This window comes from Ambystoma mexicanum, chromosome 6q (genome assembly GCF_040938575.1).
Source record: "Ambystoma mexicanum isolate Mex_15411 chromosome 6q, UKY_AmexF1_1, whole genome shotgun sequence".
In the NCBI taxonomy this organism is placed as follows: Eukaryota; Metazoa; Chordata; class Amphibia; order Caudata; family Ambystomatidae; genus Ambystoma; species Ambystoma mexicanum.
Window position 1 is genome coordinate 599,589,900 of NC_090937.1, and position 15,363 is coordinate 599,605,262.

General features: G+C 45.9%; 1 protein-coding gene across 2 annotated transcripts in view; it reads left to right on the plus strand.

The window, feature by feature from the left end:
• Nucleotides 1-6,284: 6,284 nt before the first annotated feature.
• Nucleotides 6,285-15,363, plus strand: part of LOC138516158 (EF-hand calcium-binding domain-containing protein 14-like) — a 483,644-nt gene continuing 474,565 nt past the window's right edge. Inside the window, exon 1 of one of the 2 annotated variants that reach the window (XM_069631076.1) lies at nt 6,285-6,658. In XM_069631076.1, coding sequence (XP_069487177.1) covers nt 6,558-6,658 — 101 coding nt within the window. In that variant the 5' untranslated portion in view covers nt 6,285-6,557. The remainder of the gene's footprint in view (nt 6,659-15,363) is intronic. The other variant, XM_069631075.1, reaches the window with a different exon arrangement.

Genomic DNA, 15,363 nt, shown 5'->3' on the forward strand with positions numbered 1-15,363 from the left:
CAACGCTACATTGAGTTGTTTCCAGATCCTCAGGCACGAAGAATGTTCATGATGCTGCGTTTAAACATATTTAAAACCAAAGAACGGTTGGCCTCATGGAAATGTAATAAAATCACAAATCCATTGTGTAGACTATGCACTAAAGACAAGGAAACCCTTAAGCATTTGGTGCTATTTTGCACGACACTTCGATCAGAAATGACAATCCATCTGGGCCCTTGGGGCCTAAGTCACCCCTCCCTTTGTGCCGGCGATTGGTGGGCCAATATGTTTCAAGGATCGGACATGAAATTGATATTACCATTGACTCGTTTTTTAATGATAATTGAAAATCGTTTGAATTTATTGTTGGTTGATGAGTAATGAGGATAGTGATTAGACCGCAGGGAAGAGCAAATGGGAGGGGTATTTCTAAAGGACTGTGATTCTTCGATGTGTTGTGTTTTGTGTGTAAATATTTTAAAGGTTTGTGATAAACCCATAAAATAAAATAAAAAAATAAAATAAAAAAAATAAGTGATTATTTGGTCCGCAGGGCTTAAGGGCACTGACAATACTAACCCAGTAACGCATTTTTTTGTGCATTTTAGGCGGGCAACTGTATCATCAGGCTGCAAGGATCAAGCAGTCTAAGTGGAAATGAAGGGAATAATAAATAACATTATTGTTGTGGCGTGTCTATTTATGGGATTCATATTTTGGCAATTATATGTTGTTGTTACTGCTACCACTGTACCCTCTGCTAACATTCCCCGACCCAAGCAGGAGGGACAACTATGTCAGGTGGACAAGAAAATACTGCTAATAAGGTAAGGAGAGGTAAGCACAGTGTTTACACAGACATGAAGGGAGTAGACATGTATCTCACAGACACTTCTCGAGGGTCTAACAACATGTGGTACAAACACGTGACAAAAGTAGATAAGGAAACCACCGGGGAGAGCTGTTATGCCTACTCTTTGATCCCATGCCATGAGTGCCTCTAGAATGTTCATAGCAACTGAAATACCAGCAGCATGAGGACAAAGCCTGATGTATCTCACGTTGGTGCAAACATGAGGAAGATTGCAAGGGAAGTCAGCAATACTGAGATGGATGTCCAAAGCAACATTGCCATATAAAGATAATGACATAAAGACATTAGAAATGATGAACAGTTATTGACAGCTAGATGAAGCCTTACAGTAACATACCTGAGAAGGGAGAAATGAAGACTATCACACTGAAGGAAATGCCATGTCCCTGGACAAGAGTGAAGGAGATAGGAGGAGAGCCTGGATGTTGGGAAAGACCACAGATACTAGTTTATGGACGAGTGTACACAAACGAGGGCTGGCAGGATCGAGTGGTGGGAAGCAAAGCGCTGACCCTGGCCCAGCCATCAGTGAAGAAGGTGCAGGAAGAGGATGACAAGTGCCAGAAAGAATGAGACGTGAGTGCAAAATGACTGACATGGGTGGAAAATGAGGCTAGACCGATCGCAATAATCCCCCTGAAGAGCTCAGTCCTGTGTTATCAGAATAATGGCAAGTTTGAAGTTGGCGAGAATGTTGGGTGAAAAACAATTGAACAACTCGCAGCTATGAGGGTGGGAAAAGCAGTACTGTTGGATCACTATTAGACTTGTGGGTCGAAAGCATATGAGAAGCTGCCACCTGAATGGGGAGGAGTTTGTTCATTGGTACACATAAACATGCCCTCGTTTGTTGTACCGATGAAGGATGTAAAGCTCAATGAAATCCCGAAAATGAACAACAATAAGAGATGGAAGAGGTCCGTCAAGGTAGCACCAACAACCAAGGCTGAGAAGACAGAGAACAGGGAAGGATTGCGCAGAGTGAAGAGCGGAGGAAATTATTTCTCAGAAGTATCAGAAACGGCACTAGATGAGATCCCAGCAGAGCACAGGCTGTTCAGCAGGACACAGATGTTCTTTTCATCAATAATATGATATGTGCAGACATACACGAATGCCAAGTGGTTACAGATCACCCGCTGGGAGCTGATGGAAATGATTAACTCTACAGTGAATGAGTTCAACCCAATAAAGGAAGAGCTCTTAGCAATAATGTTGGTGGCGCTCCAGAATAGATATGTTCTGGATCTCCTCACAGCTATGGAAGTAGGAGTTTGCACAAAGATAGGGAGTTCCTGTTGCACAATCACACCTGGCAACAACAAAGATAAAAGCACTCTATCGTATGCAGTGGCACAACTGGCACAGATGCATGCCAAATTGGAGGATGGCTGGAGTACATATGGTCATGGATGCCATCATGGCTGTCAGGCGGACTGAAAGTGATAGCAGGAGCTCTCGTGCTGGGAACAGCCTCCATGTGCGGAATCAAGATCTGCATGGCAAGGTAGAAGAAAACAGCAGAAGAGGCTATCAGAATGTACATATTCATGGATGTAAACATAGGGGGATCAAAAGACGAGATTGTTGCAGAACGGGAAAAGCTCAGATCAAAAATTGCACAATGTCAACTATTCCCAACTGAATCCATGAAGCTGGACAATTTACACGATCCTAAGTACTATGAAGGATGGTGGATTTGGTGTAACCCTGAAGGAGTATGCTGTTACATGCACTGGTCGTTCGCTGACCACACAAACTATTATGGACACCTTGGAGGAATAACGAAGATATGGCAGCCCAGAGCTACAGGACTTTCATAAGGGAATGCTACTACCCCCTCCCCTCCTACAAAATTCATGACCTGGAAGAAGGCCAGGAATCACCACTATCACCCATTCTATTTCAGACAAATTCCCAACAGACCAATGGTTGACGAGTAGGTCAAGAGGTATGCCCTCAACAAGCCCTACAGACCAGGTGCAGAACATATTTACACCAGAGTGGACAAGGAGCTCCAGGCTGCAACTAAAGACACCTCAATTGACAGTCTCGATTAAAGTGCCAAGACGCCATGTTGCTGACATCGTTAGAGACACCAAGATTTAGCAGCTTTAGACATGAAGCACACATGCCATCCGCACACCGGGACATAAGCATGCACTCGAATACATGAAGAAAGATGAGTTTACAGTTCTATAGTTAGAGGACAGCCACATATACATACTGTCATTGCTTTTATTATTTTTTCTATTAGCCATACTCAGCAACGCAGAAACTGCAAGAAGCAAGAGAGCCTGAGTGAAGCTTGCAGATGCTTACATGCATATAACCTTATGGAACTGCAGGAGCACATTTGGGACCTGACAGAAACAAGTGTGACTAACCCATGGAGAATATAGTATAGCACGAACACTGTAGGAACCGCATTATAATGGTTTAGGAAAATTACAACAGGCCACAGGCCTCTCAGTAAGAGCCGAGCTAAGCTGAATTCAGACTGGACAAAGAGCAAACGTGTAGGACAGGACCCGGTGCCAAGGCCACAAGATACGGATGACATTCTATTCCCTGAACGACAAAAGTACCAGCTGCAGCAGTAAATGCAAATAATTCCTCCTAATTCAGACCTGCACAGCTCAAAATCATGGTCTCAGAACACGTGACCCAGCCGACGCAGACAATGGACAGCGACTAGCCCTGGGAAAGGGAGCAAATCTCAGGCTACCAGACAGAAGACTGCAACAAAGACACTACAATGTGAGACAAATGTTGCAAAAAAGCACTCTCATAGACTAAGGTGGTACACACAAGTTACAATGCAGACACATGGTCCTTCTTATTACCTTGAAAAGGTACACCATTAGCTGAGGACCATTGCAGATCCCATGCCTGGGGACATCAGCTCTAGCCAACCATAGTTCAGTATCCTAGGGGTGGATAGCAATGGGCAAGAACCAATGACAAGACCCTCACACTGAAACATTGTTATAGATAGGGACTTGGGGATGGACCAGGCCAGCCACCTGACATGGGAGAGCCAGTAGAAACCCATGTTTAGGTGACCATATTGGTCATTAGGCTCCTGACTTCCAATCCCACTTCGATAGGTTTTTTAGGTTTTTGGAGAGAGGCCTAAGTAGTGACGGAGCAATGGTGTAACTTTGTATCAAAACTGGCCTGTGAGCCAGGAGAAGTCGAGACGTCCACAGATTTCTTCTGTCCCTGTGCTGATTCCTGTTGGTTTTGTTTGTAATAAACCACAGTTTGAACTTGCCATTGACTGAGTCCTCTGTTCATCCTGTGGAAGGTGCTGGGCCTTCCGAGAGTCCGCAAACTCTTAGTGGCCCTCTGGCACATCTGGGAGCTTGTCCCAACAGTGGGCATTTACACAAAGTCAGCATCAGAAATGCCACATGTAGTTGGAATCCATCGGCCGCAGTTAACAATATTCAAGTTCTAAGTCTCACTCTTTCCGGGTGAATGGCTGTACATTGTAACAAAATGGAGGGAGGCCCATTCTCGCTCATTCACTAGGCCTTATGTTGAAATCATGGTTTTGCACGGGCGTTCATATTTCAAAGGAACTCCACACTGAGCAGCTTCACTCTCATAATGGGGCCTAGCATGGCCTCTCCATCTCTGTCACTCTAGGGCTGTCTTTTTACACCACAGAGCCGATCGCCACTGCAGAACCACATCACTGGATACAGTTAAACCGACTAGACCATCTTGATTCTGAATCGATCAATTCAGAAACACCCAACTCGCTCCACTGATAGGGGCCTATCCTAAATGGACAGTCTCGATGCTGACTAAATCCACTAGAAAGCACTGGGAAGACAGGCTCAGCCCTATCAAACCTAAAGGACAAGACACTGAGTTAGCTGTAGAAGTTCTGGTAACCTGGACTGGTTATAAGGGCCCTACTGACATTTCAGACCCCACTCGTTATCTTTTAAATGTGCATTCTTAAAACGTGACCATTGCTGCAAAGACAATTACCCACAGTCCCCTGTGTTCATACACATTGGGCCTCATTACGACATGCCCCTAATAAGGATTTCTGCTCCTTCCCAGGAGCAGAACCTGTTCTGGGCAGAGGGAGGGGCCGCAGCCCTGAGAACAAAACGCTGGCATTCTGCAGGTATTCGGCATAACCCCCTGCTTTACACCGAAAGCCCTGAGCCAAAGAGATCCCTGGCTCTGAATCAGCCGCAGGCCTGCGAGCAGAGGTACCCACCCGTTGAGGGCCAGCTCTGCACTGCCGACGTGCGCAGGAAACCCAGCAGACGCATCTGCGCGAGGAGTCAAAATGATGGAAGGATGCAAGGGGAAGTACGAGCTGCTGGATGACGACTCGGACACGGAGGAATATGATAAGGACATGGCTGCCTCCGAAATCGTGTCTGGGTCCGGGTTCCCTGAATGGGGAAATACCGGGCCATTCCGACTTTGGAGGGCCCGGTATTTCCTCCTTCAGGGAACCCGGACCCGGTCCTTCCCCATTCCCATTTGAGCCCCCATAGGACTCAATGGGAATGGGGAGGGAGCTAACAACGGGCCCGTCATAACGGGCCCGTTGTTAGCTCCCTGGTCCCCTTGCGGGACCTGCTCTGGACGTCTGGTAAAACCAGACATCCAGAGGGGGCCCCCCGAGGGAACCTCCTAATAGGGCAGAATGGGATTAACAGCGCCGGCACCATTACCGGCGCCGTTAAACCCATTCCGCCCACCTCGTAATGAGGCCCATATTGTCCCTTTCATCCGAAAAGGGAAGTTCCTTCATTTACAAGGGATTGTTTGTTATTGTGTGCTTGCATTTTTTTGTTTTTATTAAAAACTCTTTTTTTTATCAAACCCTGATTAGACATTTCCTTTATTTTATTCTCACTGTTTTATTTGTGTTGTGGGTGCTTCCTTGCTAGCTATAAGGATGCTTGATGAGTATAGCCTGCCCTCGGCCCATGCTACCTTAAGGTGGCACAGGAGGTGACCCATTCATATTTTGCCTGTTTCACCTGTGTGATTGAGATCACTGCTGCTTAGTAGAAGTGTGAGCTGAAGAGGTAGGAGCAGTTTAGAAACCACTACTCATACCTGTACTTCTGCAGAGCAGAGGCCATTTTGGCACACAGGCTTTCTAGCTTCCTGCACATGTCTCAAATTCTCTTTTATTTAAGGTCGCTGAAAATTAAATATGAAACATTCCTGCAACGAATGGCAGTGATGAAAGGTGGCGAATGGCCGAGCCTAATTTTCTACAAGTTCACCCATTTGATGCCACTGCTGGGCGTCCTTAAGTAAAGCCAAAACTGAAGGAAAGGAGAAACCTGAGCTGGCGAATCAGACGCAGGTAGGAGATGAATCACAGGGCCCTTTCACAATCCAGCTGGCACCCTGAGAACCCAAATCTCCCCCTGCAGCAGCCTCCCACTGCTGCGACCTTCCCAGGTGCATCCAGGGAGCAGAACCTGTTCTGGGCAGAGGGAGGGGCCCCAGCCCTGAGAACAAAACGCTGGCATTCCGCAGGTATTCGGCATTACCCCTTGCTTGGCACCGACAGCCCTGAGCCAAAGAGATCCCTGGCTCTGAATCAGCCGCAGGCCTGCGAGCAGAGGTACCCACCCGCCCGAGGGCCAGCTCTGCGCTGCCGGCGCGCGCAGGACACCCACCAGACGCATCTGCGCGAGGAGTCAAAATGATGGAAGGGTGCAAGGAGAAGTACGAGCTGCTGGATGACGACTCGGACACGGAGGAATATGATAAGAGCAAAGAGGCGCTCATGAGGTCGCTGGATGGGTGAGTGGCACGGTCACGGTTCCAAGCGCCCAGAAGCTGTGAGTGGCGGGAGCGCAGGGCAGCATCGCCGAAATGTGTCCTTTCATTTAGCACGACTTATGTCAGGCCTGTAGCAGAATGAAGAGAGGCGCACACTTGATAGTCTTGACACGTTAGCCATTGACTTTCCAGTTGCCAGTGAGACCTGTGCTGTGCTGCAGTGGACGGAGGTGCAGTGTGGGTGTCCTGTGTGCATTCAGGGGGCACCCCAGAAACAGGGCCAGCCCAATGTGCCACGGAGAAAACACAACGGCGGAAAGCGCCAATGCCTTTCAAATGCACTACATCCAGCCACCGACATGAGCCCTGATCCCTACTGCTAACAGAACAACTGAGGTATTTTACCTAATGCCCCCTCAATTATTTGCATCTATGGAGAAGCCTAATGCTGCTGAAAGTGGTAAACATGCTATACTTTAAACAGCCACACCCACAATATGACGTATGTGTCTCAAGAAAAAATTAAACTTTGATTGTCTCCACAAATATCAGCCACATAAGATGAGGTTGAGTGGAGAGATGGGCAAGCGCCTGTCGAGGTAATGGTCTTCGCAGGAAGGTCTGCACCGGGGCCCTCTTCAAAGTGCCAAATCAGCAGAGTAGATGTTGGGCTTCTCCTGAAAACCTCCGGGTACTTTGATGGGGGATGGTTGCAGGTGGACGGCTGTAACACTCTGTGCTCGGTTCCCCAGACATCTCCATCAATGCATGTTAATAATCCCCTGGAATCCTCCCCGCAATTACGCGCCAAGGCCTTCGGTGGCAGAGGCGTGCCGCCCTGTGAGACAGTGGTGCAGTGTGTGGCGCCCGTTCTTTGAGAACAGGTCCCCATTGAGAGAGGAGATGGATGATAAAATCAAGCTCATTTCCTCTGGGGTCACGCTTTGAACTTTGGCCTCGGAAGGTCATATTCGGCAGAACTCCACCACTACGTCACCTCGGTGGCGCCAGCTCCCCCCACCCTAGACTTTTGTGTCTCATTGTAACATATCTATTGCTTGTTACTTTGGTTGGAAATAAAATACCTGTCAAACAGAGACAGTGGCATTCGATTTCATGTCCGTGCATCCGTGTGGCAAGGCGAATGTTTTCAACATTCTTTCAAGAATATATTACGAATTTAGGAAATGCAGCTCGGCGTCTGTCTCCTCACAGGTGGCAATCAATACAGGGGCCTTTTTCTGTCTTCATACCAAGCCCCGTCCTTTCTAGAAAGCACCAGCGCAGCGCCTCACCTAGCGCCCGTGGCATCGATTACACACAAGTAAGGCCATTCGAAAAGAATTCAGGCATAGATACCGCCATTTATTCATGTCAAAAGTGGATTACTTTGGGACGACTTGGAATCCCTCACTCAATATTTTTAATATGTTTTTCAATATTTCTTGACGGTAGCGCCCCGCAATGAACAGAGCTGCTCAGTTTAATTGAATTTCTCGGCCTGGATCTGTGCCGTTTGGAAATTCCAGGAGCGGGTTCTTGCATGTACATATTAGTCACCTGCCATCTCTAATGTTCCATAATCTGGGAACGAATGACAGTTTTCGAAAAAAAAAACTCCAAGCTGGAAATGCAGGGACTACCAGTTCTCAAGATCCGATGAAGCTGTTTAAACTCGCACAGCTCAAGAAAGCACACATTGGCAGAATATGGCCGAGCAACCCAATAAATATAGGCTTCTGGGACACAGCGTACAAATTAGGCATATGGGGCCAGAATTCTGAAACTCTGCACCACTGCACCGTATTAACACAGGGAAAATGTGCCCTTTCTCTAAAAACACTGGGATATATTAAAAAAAACCATTGCACCATGACAAGTGCAGTTTGGCATGGGGTAAGCACCAGGGCAAAAGTTTCTCTAGTGCAAAAAAAAGATAACTTTTGAACCAGTTTTGTACCAAGACAAAGTTTGCCTAGTGATGATACCATTCCGTATTCCTCGGGGCAACCTTCCAGAACATCGTTCTTCGCCTGCAAAGCCATTACCGAAGGAGAAAGACCATATGCAGACCAGGCTTGGCCCCACCCCAAAAGGGGTAGTCCAGCCCGAGCTGCTAGGTGACATCCCTTCTGCACGAGACCACAAGCATCCCCTTGTTGGGCTCATCAGTGAGGAGTAGCTTGGGTCTCTAGGCCCAGAAGGCACGGGACCCACGTCTGGGCATACCGTCCCACTCGGGGTGACAAAGCAAAAACAAAGAGGTGATGAAAGCTGCATGCAATTATCACAGCTGGATCTAGCTTTCATAATATCTGTCCGGATTGGTATGTTATTCTTTTCCCACCTGGTCGTCCAGAGCCGTCACGAGGGGAGTGCAGGGGGGCAAACTGCCCAGGCCTCGCACTCAGGGGGGGGGGGCTCGCGGCTGCCTGGATGGTATTTCATTGAGCAAGCTGTCATTAAGATTGAAAAAAAAGGATTTAAAAAAAACAATAAAGTTGCACGTAACACACAGCATGGAGGGCGAGGCGGCCCATGGGGATATAGTGAGCACTGGGCAGGTGGCGCTGGCGGCACTGTACAATGTAACAGTTTGCCGGCGCCCGGGCCCAGCATGATTTCACGTGGTTTGCTAACCCTACATTTGCAGAGGACACAGGTGTTAGAGTCGGAGATGAAGTAGTTAAGTAAAATTACTTCAGTGCCTGGACTCCAGCGCTTGCCCACCACTGGTGTCGAATTTCATTATGGCCTGGTCTAGGGTCCTTGGATGATCACATCAGTGCCTGCAGGGGCCTATAGACAAGATGTGGTTACAGCAGCAGGTAAGGTATCCGAATTTGGTGAATCCAGGGGTTAAGTCCTAAAAATGTAAGTGCAGGAACTCATCAACAAATGCAATGGGATGTGATGTCGCCAGAAATTAACATATGAAGGTGAAATATGAACTTTCTTTGCTCAACCACCCACATTGCACAGGACGAATGGCATTTTCCTTTCACAAAATCAACACACACACAAAACCAAGAGAGGATATTTTAATCTAATAGCGTTTTTGAAAATGTTAAAAGGTGTGCATGTTTTAAACTCCAAAACCAATAAAAATGTTTTCCCTGGAGTTTGCAGTACTGAAATGGGACATTTCACCTTTAGTTGTTTGTTATTTTTCATCAGGTTATAGTGCAGTAGTGAAGTGTCTGGTCTGCAAACCTGATGACATAAATTCACAGAGGATATTCAATGTTTCTCATTTTAGATGGGGGACTGAGTCCACCCTTGAAAAAGGTGTGTACTCTCGACTTGAGCCCTGGGCGAAGGGGGGGGGGGGGATTGTGGGGTGTGTGTGTGTGTTAGGCACCGTCAGCGTGTAAACTATAAGTCCCAGAATTCACCACAAAGATAGCTATGCATATTCGTTGTCCCAAACTTCCAGCTGATAGTTATATAGCTCTCAACCTTGGGTGAAAACACCAGATTTATTTTTTTGGACAGTCAGAGCCCAATGAAGTGAATGAGTGTATAGGGGGCTTGACAGGTGAGGCAGCTGATTGTAAGGAGGGTGACACACTGCAAAAGCATGCAAGTTGAGAGCTATAATAACGCCAATGCTGCCTTCTGTTTTTCGAATAGATTGGATTGATATGTACCAAATTTTGCTCTTGTTTAACACCTCTGTCAGTTTATCGACTGTAAGATCATTAGATTCAGTTTTCTCACAATATGTACAATTGCGTGGATCCGCCACGTGCACAGATGCTCCGATGCCAGCTGAAAACCACCACTCGGAGCTTAGAAAGCTCACTTTTAGGCATTCCATTGGTGGAAATGAAACAAAGTATTTGATCAAGGATAGGCGTCCCCTACCGTGTTAACCCAGGGGAGTAACTAAACAAGTAAACAAGAAAGAGGGGGTAACGCGGGGCAGAGTGCTAGAAAAATCAAGCACGATAAGTAACCATCAATATGAGAGCACAAAGAGGGGATAGGCCTGGTCAAGGATAGTATAAAATCAAAAAGTCTTTATTATTCATATATTAAATCACATAACAAATACTGCTGACTGTTTAGGTCGAAATGGTGACAAGCGCTGCAGGTTGCACCTCTCATTTCACATACGTGTTATCAGCATAGCAAATGTCTTTGTTCTTCAGTCTATGTTGTGTTAAGTTCATGCTACTAACTCAGCTGTCGAAAGAAAATGCTGCATCAGGGCCTTTCAGACTTTTCATTTGAAAGGGGCTTTGCGGGACCACTGCAAATGCCCCCATGTTGCCAGTCATCAGTCATCAGTCTTGTAACACAGCATAATATTCCTTTCATTCTGGTGCTTTGAAATGCTTGCCTTATAAGCTGCGATTGATGGAGCCCTTCCGGCCTTCCCTTCCCTGGGGTACATGTAAGTGTTATCAGCTTGTTGCCTTTTGACACAAGTTCTTCCTCATCACTCACTTGCTGACACAGGAGGATTTAAAGATTTTCAGTGAGCATTTAGTGTTTCAGCTCCCTGCTAGTTGGCTGTCTCGCCGGGGCCTTTCAGCTCTTTCAGTTGAAAGTGGCTTTGCGGGACCCCAGCAAATGCCCCCATGTTGCCAGTGAGCATTTTTGTAACATGGCAATAAATTCTTTTCCATTTTCCTTTTGTTCTGAGGCTTAAAATTAGCTCTTTGAAATGCTCGACTTACAGCTGCGTTTGCTGTAGCCCTTTCAGTCGTCACTTCCCTGAGGTATACAGAAGTGTTATAACCACATTGCCTTTTAACACTGGTTCCCCCACATCAGCCAACTTCTGACAAAGGGGGATTTAAAGATTTTCAGTTGGCATTCAGTGTTTCTGCTCCCTGCTGGCTGACCGTCTTGTGATAATCAGCAGCTATTAACTCTTGGCTGTTTTTCTTTGTCTCCATTATAATGTATGCACCCAACGGTTGCCTCAGACTGTTTTGCGCTCTAAGCAATGGGGGGGCCCCAACTGTCATGTTGAAATGGGCCCCAGCTCATCTTCAGCTTGGCCTAGGTAAAGAAAACATACGTTTTATCGGGTGGCTAGACTGGCCTACATTGAATATTGGCCAATCTAGCCAGCAATAGCACTTATGGTGCACAGCTGGTCTGTATATATGTTCCGTGGCATGTTTTTTTTTACTGGTTGTGAGTCCTTATATGGTAATACTGGCACAGGTGCCTTTGGGTTCGGCACGCTTTATAAATGCCAAATAAATAACTAAATAAAATATATTGATACAGGCTGCATGGACATGTATGGGAACAGCCAGCATTAACATGTTTTCATACTGGCATATGTTGTGGGCAAAGGCAGCATGAAATGCAATAGAAAATGCTCCTATGCACGCTTCGTGACATGCATCTACTTGGTTTGTCCATGCGCTACCATACAAAACCAACTGCAAACTCTTTGGTTTTTTACCCTAATGTTTAAAGAAAGTGCTGTAAAATGCACCATTTTAATTTGTTTCAAAACAATTTGGGGGGGCGGGAAACCTTCTCAAGCACCTCTTGTTTGGTTTGGGCTCCCTCACTGTGCTCTGTCAGTCCCACATAATTAGTGCAAATATTTAAGCTTCTCCAGTTCAAAAATTCATGTGCTGCCACTGAATATCATCTACCTGTCACTGTGTATGATGTGTGTTTTAATGCGCAAAAAGGGGCAGGGAACTCCTCCCTAAAGCTGGCGTCATGCACCACCCGTCGTTATGCCAGATTATATATATGTATGCATATGGCAAAATTGTTATTCTGGAGTGAACTTGTCTTCAGTACATAAACATAACTTTGGGGTAGTTGATTTGCTGTCATAATAATAAACCATATTTGGGTTCCTCCACACAAACTCAATGGGAGATTTCTTGCATCTCCTGTTTGTGGCGGCAACACGGGCCCAGTGCATATAATTATAAGGTGCCTCACCAAACGTTTTGCCCCAGGCCTCACCACACATTGTGAAAGCCCTGTGGTCACCTCCTGGAGGATAATCCTGGAAAACACCTTTCTTCCAGTGTTCAATAGGGCTATGAAATAATGAACTCTATCCACAAAATGCCCGTCTTATAATTGGGGATGAGAATGCTACCCGCCAAGACACTGGCATCTCATACACAGGCTAACATCTGGTATAACAGTGGGCAAACTGAGCAGGATTCCAAATCAGAAGTTGATCCCCTGCTACAGCAAACACTACACTTGTATTCCGCCTGGAGAAACACCCCCAAAGTGAGCAGTCGTACCTGCAACATCATTTCTATAAACATTGTTTACATCTTCGCTCTGTAGAAGGTGCAACTTCAGGCTTCTTGGGGAATCAGACACACGAGGAAAAGTTATCTTATGTTGTGGTTTTGCATAGCGGTTGAACCAACTTTCGGCATCTTCCAAACGTTTTCCAGGGCTGAGGGGTGCAGGGGCAAAGCAGTTATCAGGAATCCTGGCTATATGTGTATTCTGTGCAGTTGTAGATGTGTACTGAAAAAAGGAGTGTAAGTGTGGTCTCGGCAGGGGAGAGGGTAGGCGGAAGCATAGTGCAACATGTGGCAAGGTGTTGCAGAGCATTCCAATAGTCTAAGTGACTAGTAACTGAGGTTCCTATTACAACTTTACACTTGCACAGGGACATGAACGGACAATCCTCTAAGTAGAATGGTGTATGTGGTCATAAAAAGTCAAGGAATGGTAAACAGAAATAAATAAAATGAGCGGAACACCACTCCCAACCGCTCCCGCTCACTTCGATCACTGCTTCCAAGCATCTGTGTTGCAGCCCGTTCGAGTTGTTCAAGCAGTCTGCTGCAGCAGAATGGGCCAAGGAAGGGCTTACAGGCTTGTGGCTGTGGTGATCCTCCCACATACACTGTGTAATTCCGTAGCTAGCACATACTTGTCATACAAGGGCAGTCTTCCGTATCTTGTTGCCTGGTAGGATTGCTGTGAGAGGAAACATTCTAGTATTGCTGTGAGAGGATACATTCTGTATTGTCACTCGGGCGCAGTGCCCTTGTGTTTTTCACTTTTCCCTGAATGGTCTTCCATTGTTTCTCCAAACGAGTGCTAATCCTGCGGCGCATTAGAGACATGAATATTTTTTGTACCCTAGAATGGACCTTATGTAAAGCATTTACTCTGTTTTCTCTTTTCTATTTAACTCACATAACAAGCCATGAGGGCAGCATTTTCTCAGTTTCAGGGCTACTGCGCCTCTATGCCCTAGCAGTGCATAAACCACCCCCAGACCCCTTGATTTCAAATATTCCCAACACGACAAAACTCCTAGATTCATACGTATATAAATTAACCCAAGAACATGTAGAAAAACACCACTTGCTAGACCAAGCACAAGTCGGCTTCAGACCCGCAAGAGGAACAGAATCGGCACTACTATCCATCTGGGACGACCTAAAAAAAAGCAGACTCCAACACTACCTCGGATCTAATTCTGCTCGACCTCGCCGCAGCCCTCAACACAGTAAGCCATGACACCCTAATATAAGGATTGGAAGATATAGGTATAACAAACACAGCACTACTCTGGATCAAATCATTACTAGCAGACAGAACAGAAACCGTATGGTTAAAACCCTTCAAATCTACTTCACGAGTTAACGACTGTGGAGTACCACAAGGATCGTCACTATCACCACTACACTTCAACATCTACCAGACTCCAGAAATCAGGATCTTCAAAAAATACAACATTACATGCTACAACTACGCAGACGACACTCAGATCATCTACAAAATCGAAGATAATCAAGCTGATCACTCAACTTTAGTAGAATGTCTAAAAGAAATCTTTGACTAGATGAATGCCAACAATTTGAAAATCAACCCAGGCCAGGAAAGACAGAAATCATGATTATATCCAAAAACCAAGAGAACAACACCTACATTCCTTGGCCAACAGAAATGGGAACTGCGTCCACACCATCTAAGGTAGTAAAAAACATGGGAGTCCTAATGGACAATGCCCTAACCTTAGAACAAGTTAACACAATAATTAAGAAATGTTCCTTCCTTCTTCACACAAGAAGAATCCTACCTTTTCTCTCATTCACCCACAAAACACTGACAATCGTCGCCCTCATCATGTCAAGAGTCGACTACGCAAACAGCCTGTACCTCGGGATGCCTGAATACCTCCTGAAGAAATTACAATGCATCCAAAATGCTGCAGCCAGACTCCTCCTCAAGCTATCCAGAAGAAACCACATCACTCCAGCACTAAAAATACTACATTGGCTCAGAATCAAACATTGTGTCACGTTCAAAACAATGTGCATAACACACAGGGCAATCAGCGGATAGGGAGCAGAATTCCTACAAAAGAAAATAACAATCTACAAGCCAACGAGACTCCTCAGATCGAGCAATGAAATTCTCCTGGAACCAAAACCATCCGTCAAGAAAAAACTAGGGGGCTCCTCCTTCTCCCACCTAGCCGCAAAAACCTGGAACAACTTCCCGAAAGAAATAAGAAACCCTGTAGACCACCTAAAATTTAGAAAACTTCTAAAAACCTGGCTCTTCAACAGCTCGGAACCAAATTGAAACAACAAAAACAATCAAACAAGAAACACAAAGAATAGATGATGACACAGACAACATCCTGGACCATCTAAAGGAAACTCCTACAAGAACAAGAGAGTCGACGAAAGGTGGAATAGAACACAAGCGACAAAGACATGAGGACAGAAATTGAACATACACGCCCAACA